General features: G+C 40.8%; 1 protein-coding gene across 50 annotated transcripts in view; it reads left to right on the plus strand.

Annotated features, from left to right (window-relative positions):
- Window positions 1-6,883, plus strand: part of CELF1 (CUGBP Elav-like family member 1) — a 91,812-nt gene that overhangs the window by 52,989 nt on the left and 31,940 nt on the right. For 16 of the 50 annotated variants that reach the window (XM_077962878.1, XM_077962881.1, XM_028833431.2 and 13 more), the window contains exons 3-4: window positions 2,900-2,971; window positions 4,220-4,371. The exons of 22 other annotated variants lie outside the window; for them this stretch is intronic. In XM_077962878.1, the coding sequence (XP_077819004.1) occupies window positions 4,301-4,371 (71 nt within the window). In that variant the 5' untranslated portion in view covers window positions 2,900-2,971; window positions 4,220-4,300. The remainder of the gene's footprint in view (window positions 1-2,899; window positions 2,972-4,219; window positions 4,372-6,883) is intronic. 12 more of the 50 variants (XM_028833429.2, XM_077962879.1, XM_077962882.1 and 9 more) reach the window with 1 other exon arrangement.

Below are 6,883 nucleotides of genomic sequence, written 5' to 3' on the forward strand. Positions count from 1 at the left end.
TCCTCTGTGCTTATATAACTAGACTTCACTTTATTGCCCTTTCAAACATACTTATATTATTGGGGTGGAAGTGTAAAATCTGTTCACCTGTTGTAGAACTCCCTGGTTATATCTATCAAGGTAGACGTTTGCATAAGCTACCTAGGCTTTTTTGCTTAACTGTGCTTTTGTTTGCTTTTTCATCCTTTTGGCAAAACATACTGTGATTGCTAGCCTTTCTCTTTTCTAATCCAGTTTTACACTTCCTGTTAAGTTTATACTATGCCTATATCCTAAATGCAATGAATGCTGTTCTGTTGAGTGTTTTTCTTACCTATATTGATCATTTTTAATGATTTGGGTTCTTAATGTTACAGCAGGCTGATTGCTCCTACCTTCACTTAATCAGGCTTTGAATTGTTGCTCTTTTAAATAGTAGAGAGAATATTCAAGGCAGAGAAAACAGACAGACGGACAACCAGGGAGAGAAGAGGAAACCGTGAAAGTACATTCAGAGTGAAAGGAACAGGTGATAAAAAGAGGCTGAGGGAAAGTTAAGGCCTTCTTTTGCAGCAGACCCTTGGTTATAACCCCTTCGGTCACCTCTGTATTTCTAATGCTTCCTTTGTGGGAAAAGGCTGGAATGTCTATTTGATTTTTATTTTTTATTTTTTTATTTATTTATTTTGAGACAGAGTCTCATTCTGTCGCCCAGGCTGGAGTGCAGTGGCGCAATCTCAGCTCACTGCAATCTCCGCCTCCCGGGTTCAAGTGATTCTCCTGCCTCAGCCTCCTGAGTAGCTGGGATTACAGGCATGTGTCACCACGCCCAGCTAATTTTTTATATTTTTAGTAGAGACGGGTTTTCACCGTGTTAGCCAGGATGGTCTCGATCTCCTGACCTCGTGATCTGCCTGCCTTAGCCTCCTGAAGTGCTGGGATTACAGGCTTGAGCCACCGTGCCCAGATGAATTAAGACATTTAAACACACACATGCGCACATACACACACACACACACACACACACACACACACGGGCAGTTTTTTGTGAATAACTTTCTTTTCTACTTTTAAATTTCCCTTAATATTTGCATTTTTGTATTCCCATAATTTATCACTTAACTTCATAACCTCTTTCTAAAATTGACTTGTGATTAATTTCTGTGCTCTTTTCCCAAAGCATGTTGAATTTAATTATACTGAGATAACTCTTGTGACCTGTCTAAAAAGAAGTGCCCTCTTTCATGTAATGACATTTCATCTTGTGGGTTTTTAAAGCAATGTTGCTTTATAAATCATAAAATGGACTTTAATAGCAGTATAAGCACAGAGAATTCATGGACCGTACTTTCTATTTTCAACTGCTTTATAAATTGGGCCTCTAGAGACTTCTTTTGAATGAAAGTTCTATGACTGGGAAAAAATGATTTTAAGACATTACTCTAAATCATGTTTCCCAGCCCTTGGCTTAGTGAAAACTATTTTAAGGAGAACACATCCTTTCATACATTGGGCAGTGCCTGGCAACTCAATAATGTCTCCATTTAAGTAGTCTGTTACAGATATGATTCTGATTTGAACTGGAGATACAATTAGATTTCGTATGTTTTTAGTAAATATTAAAAACACAATAGGCCGGGCGCGGTGGCTCAAGCCTGTAATCCCAGCACTTTGGGAGGCCGAGACAGGCGGATCACGAGGTCAGGAGATCGAGACCATCCTGGCTAACACGGTGAAACCCCGTCTCTACTACAAAATACAAAAAAACTAGCCGGGCGAGGTGGCGGGCGCCTGTAGTCCCAGCTACTCGGGAGGCTGAGGCAGGAGAATGGCGTGAACCCGGGAGGCGGAGCTTGCAGTGAGCTGAGATCCGGCCACTGCACTCCAGCCTGGGCGACAGAGCGAGACTCCGTCTCAAAAAAAAAAACAAAAAAAAACAAAAAAAAAAAAACACAATAACCAGTAAGTTCCTTGAAATTTATTGAATCCTTTTTAAAGGAATTTTTTTTTTTTTTTTTGGATGGGGGAGACGGAGTCTTACTCTGTCGCCCAGGCTGGAGTGCAGTGGTGTGATCTCGGCTCACCACAACCTCCGCCTCCTGGGTTCAAGCTATTCTCCGCCTTAGCCTCCCGAGTAGCTGGGGTTACAGGCGTGTGCCACCTCGCCCAGCTAATTTTTTTTTTTTTTTTGGTATTTTTTTAGTAGAGATGGAGTTTCACTGTGTTGGCCAGGCTGGCCTTGAACTTCTGACCTCAGGTGATCCGCCTGCCTTGGCCTCCCAAAGTGTTGAGATTGATTACAGGGGTGAACCACTGTGAGCTGATGTTGCTCAGCCTTTTTAAAGCCTGGAATGTCTTTTTAAAGGAATTCTTGCACTAAAAGATGTAATTTGGTTGTCGACTCAGAGTTATTCTTTGGTCCAGGCAGCTTTCTATAGGAAGAGGCATGCCATCAGTTCCAGTGTACATAAGAAAAACTAGGACAAATATAACCAGTAATCTAACCAGTCCCAGCTAGGGTTACCATCTTCTGTCTGACAGGCATGGCTGGGTAAACTGTGTACTGTGTGTCAGTTGCACAGTCTCCTCTCACTTGCAGCTTGTTTTTGCTGCTTTAATAGGGTGGAAGAGAGCTCCTGCCACTTCTGCCTCTATAGTAGTAAATCAGATGAGCGAGTCTCTGGCAAAAATAGAAAAAGCAGTAAGTTGCTGTTACAGTTCTAGATTTTGGATGATGACGTCTGGACATGGACAGAAGAGACAGTTTTCACCTTCCTGGGTCAGATGCAGACAGATGTCAGCCATTGTTACACAGATTAGAACTTTTAGGCCTATGCTATTGTGCCTTTCTTTTTCTTTTTCTTTTTTTTTTTAACGTTAACTGTGTGTTTAGGAGTTCATTCGTTTTACTTCTTTGCAGGCTGAACATAACTTCTTTTTTTCAAAGTTCCCTGTGTTGTGAACTGAGCTTGGGTGAAGTGAAATCTTTGAGGTAAGGCAACTCTAATGATAAAAATGGAAAGAAAGCCTGTGAAATTTGGGAGCCTTCAGAGATAACATTTTAGAGTCACTGCCTAAATATTGAAATGCCACCATTTGTTGTTTGGGGGGATGTGGAGCTAAATTGAGAACGGGAGCACACATCTGCCTTGACTGCTAAGTATATCCATCTCTACTGCTCACCCATAATAGAATTTTTATGTGTGCACTCACTAGTCTCGGTTTTAGCAACAGTTTAAAGGAGGAAAATGACAATGAAGAGACTTCATATCTTGGTTTTTCCCTTACATGTTTGAGTGTTGTCCCTGATAGGCCCTAGTTCTTTTTCATTATTATCACTATAGTGGCTTTTGTTCTTTGTTTCTTTAGAAAGGACAACAGAGAACTGAAAATACATTATTTCCTAGTATGCTAGTAAGAGGCAGAATATTACTATTCCATTTTTATTTTCTGGCAAATTAAGCTTCAGAGTTAGTAAAGAAAATTTCTGTGTGCCATCTAATGAGTGTTGCTGAACAAAGGATTTTTGAAGTCTTTCACCTAGATGAGGAGCACACCTTACTCTAACCATTAAATAGCACATCATCGAGAAAGCAAGGTCAGTTGAGAAATTGATGCTTTTTTGAAAATATCAAGAAAAAAAAAAGTAAGGTTGATCCACTGTAGGCAGTTGTACGAGAGTGGTAAGTTTCTGGTGGCCAGTTTATTCAACCAGCTTGTCTCTGGCCTGCTTCTGATGGTCTTATCATTCCTCTTTATGTGACTGTTCTGAGGTTAGTTTGGACCTAAGTACTGTGCTCATTGCTGTCTGTGGCACATGGAAACGTAAGTTTAAAAGCAAGGCTAACAACCCACTTCTTCGGTGAGCCTTTTCTCGCTTCAGTTAGTTTCAGGCTTTGGGGGACCTTAAAAACTGGTTTGCAGGGAGGAGTTTGGAGGATGTGAAACAAGTTTGTGTTTCTTCTGCTCAGTTAGCCACTGCTATCTTCATGGATCTGACATTCTATTTATCTGACAGTGCACTTAGTACTGCTTCGCCAGGGAAAATCGCACAAAACAAGCCTGGCGCATCAGCACTTTCATTGTGTGCTGGGCTGAGCCTCCCTTCACATGGTCACATCCCCATTTTAATCCAATACTCCCTTTCCCTACCCCTTCCCCAGTCCTGCCTCTTTCTGTGGCACTTATTGCTGGTTTCCCTGAGCTCCTGTTTCCACTTTGTGTTTTTTGTGGGGCCCAGGAAGCTAAAGCTGTGTGTATTTGTGGATCAGACAAGTGCAGCAAGTTAATATCATTGGCTTCTGAAGGGGAGAGTGAGGTGATGGCTGCGTTTAAGTTGGATTTCCTTCCAGAAATGATGGTGGATCATTGCTCTTTGAATTCCAGTCCCGTGTAAGTATTTTTGTTGTCTAATTTTTATCATAAGCAGAGGAACTGGGCTGTTTCTTTATTTGATGAAATTGATTCTTTTTTTTAAGAAGGGGAAGAAAAAAATGGGAAAGGAAGCCAAAACAACCTGAATTTTCTCATGCTATTATTTTCAATTATAGTCTGAGTCTGTCTCATTACTGCTTATTTCCTCAAGGCTTTAAGTTATTTATATAAAGGTGCACTTGATATATGACCAGCAGCATCAGCTCAAGTGTGCCAGTTCCAATTCCTTTAAACCGTAGTGTTTTCCTGTATGATAGATTCCAAGGTATTTTTTTTTTATACTATAGCATTGTTGCTTTGGGTTGGACATGCAATTTCAAATAATCTTTTGGGAAGGAAGTGTTTTATTATTTTAAATTATTAGATTCTTAGTCTCATATCACAGAGGAGACTGGTAGCTACAGTCAGTGTGTTTAGTATCGTCTACAACATTCTGTATTAACATACAATATGTAATCCTGGACCTTGATCCCCACCCCTCCCCCAAGTCTCATTGAAAATGCAGCTCAGCACATGATTTTAGGAACATCAAATTGTCCTTCACCCTCCAAAAAAAGCAAAACTGGATCAATCTTGATCGGCAATTTGCCCAAATAAATTGTGAGAACGAGAAACCTTGTTGGCTTGCAGTACTGTTCAAGAACTGCTGTTGTACACAGCCAAAATGCTAACCTAGCCCTGAGTTGTAGCTGCTGGAAACCTGAATTCTGGACTTTGTACAGAAGGACACATTTCCAACCCCTGATTACAGTCACTGTAACCAGGCTTCAGAGTGTTTTGGAACCTCCAGCAAATGAGCTTTAGGTTATTCAAAGCCAAGAATATTAAGTGATAGAATATTCTCTAGATAACAGGTGTTAATGCAAGTCTTTGAGGTTAGGCCTCCATGTACAAATCAATCTACCCTGGGATTAGATGTAACAGGTGTGGATAATAGTAGATACCAAACAGTTCTTTGTGGAATAGTTGGGGGGCAGGGTTCAAAGTTAGCTGTTTCTCTCTTTGTTTTTGAAATAGGGTCTTGCTTTGTGGCACAGTCACAGTTCACTGTAGCCTCAATGTCCTAGGCTCAAGCAGTCCTCTCGCCTCAGCTTCCCAAGTGACTGGGACCACAGGCATGCACCACCACCTGGCTGATTTTTAAATTTTTTGTAGATATGAGGTCTCCCTGTGTTGCCCAGGCTGGTCTTAAACTCCTGGGCTCAAGCTATCCTGCTGCCTCAGAACCTGGCCTGTCTTACTCTTTTGAAATGGATCTTATGTCTCCTCTGTAGTCTCCAAAATTACAGTAATTTAAATGTCTTTTTATGAGAATTATTTACTACTAAAATTTTACTTTAGCAGTAACAGGTGAAATTACAGTGAATATCATCATAAAGATTTAATACATAATAAGGATATTTCCATGTCCCAGGATTTATGATCCTTAGAAACAAGACTGTTGCTTAAATTATCTTTCACTGTAACACTTCCTGTGTTTTGCCACTGCCTGGTGTTCAACCCAGCATTGACACAGCATTCTTCTCAGCCTGCTTTCTAATCTTTTAAGATATTGGACTCATTCAGTATCCCGTTAAATCTGGACCATGGACCACTGCATGAAAGTCACCTGAAACTTAAAAATTCAGATGTTTTTGTGCTAGAATAGGACCCCCTAGACTCTAGTCTAACAAGTGTCCAGCATGTTTTTCATGCACACTGAAGTTTGAGAGCTAGTGGACTTACTGCAGGTCATTCTCAGAGTCAATCGGGGAATGAATTATCAACATTTTTTCCAAGTGTGTTTGCATCTGTTTTATTCATCCATCTTCACCAAAGCTTTGCAAGGGTGCCTGGTCGTAGGCTATTGCCCCCATTTTAAACATGAGAGACCCAGTTGAGAGAGATTGAGGACAAATAGTAATCAATGTTGGGCCTGAAGTACAAGTTTAAAGGTAAAGGTCTTTTTATATTTTGCCCACTAGAACAGGCTGCCTCTCGTGTCAGTGAACAGTTACCCAATGTTCTTGATTCTCCATTGATCACTCTTAAGCTTCCACTGGTGCTTCTTACTTTGCTTGCACCCTAAGATATGGGTGTTTTCATGAGTTGTGTCCCAAACTTTTTACTTTTCACTCTCCCATTGCTTAAGGGGACACTGATGTGCTTCTCTGCTTCTCAGATCTCTGTTCCCCCAAATGTCTTCTGAGATCTGTGACTTTATTCTAAATACTGCTCATTGGTTACTTTCATCTAGAGACTTCCCCACAAAAAATAATTCCCATATTGTCTTCATTAGAACCCAAGAGTTGTTAGTTTCTTTCTCTTCCTCTCCTCCTTGGAGTTCAAGTGAACTCCAGGTCCTAGTGTATCCTGGCCCAAAATTTCTCAGTATTGTCTGAGACTGGGCGCTAATCTAGGTAGTAGTTTATGCAAGAGCCTTCCGATCTCCATGTTCCCTGCCTTATTTCATCCTCTAGATTATTTTTAG

The sequence above is a fragment of the Macaca mulatta genome, chromosome 14 (genome assembly GCF_049350105.2).
Source record: "Macaca mulatta isolate MMU2019108-1 chromosome 14, T2T-MMU8v2.0, whole genome shotgun sequence".
In the NCBI taxonomy this organism is placed as follows: Eukaryota; Metazoa; Chordata; class Mammalia; order Primates; family Cercopithecidae; genus Macaca; species Macaca mulatta.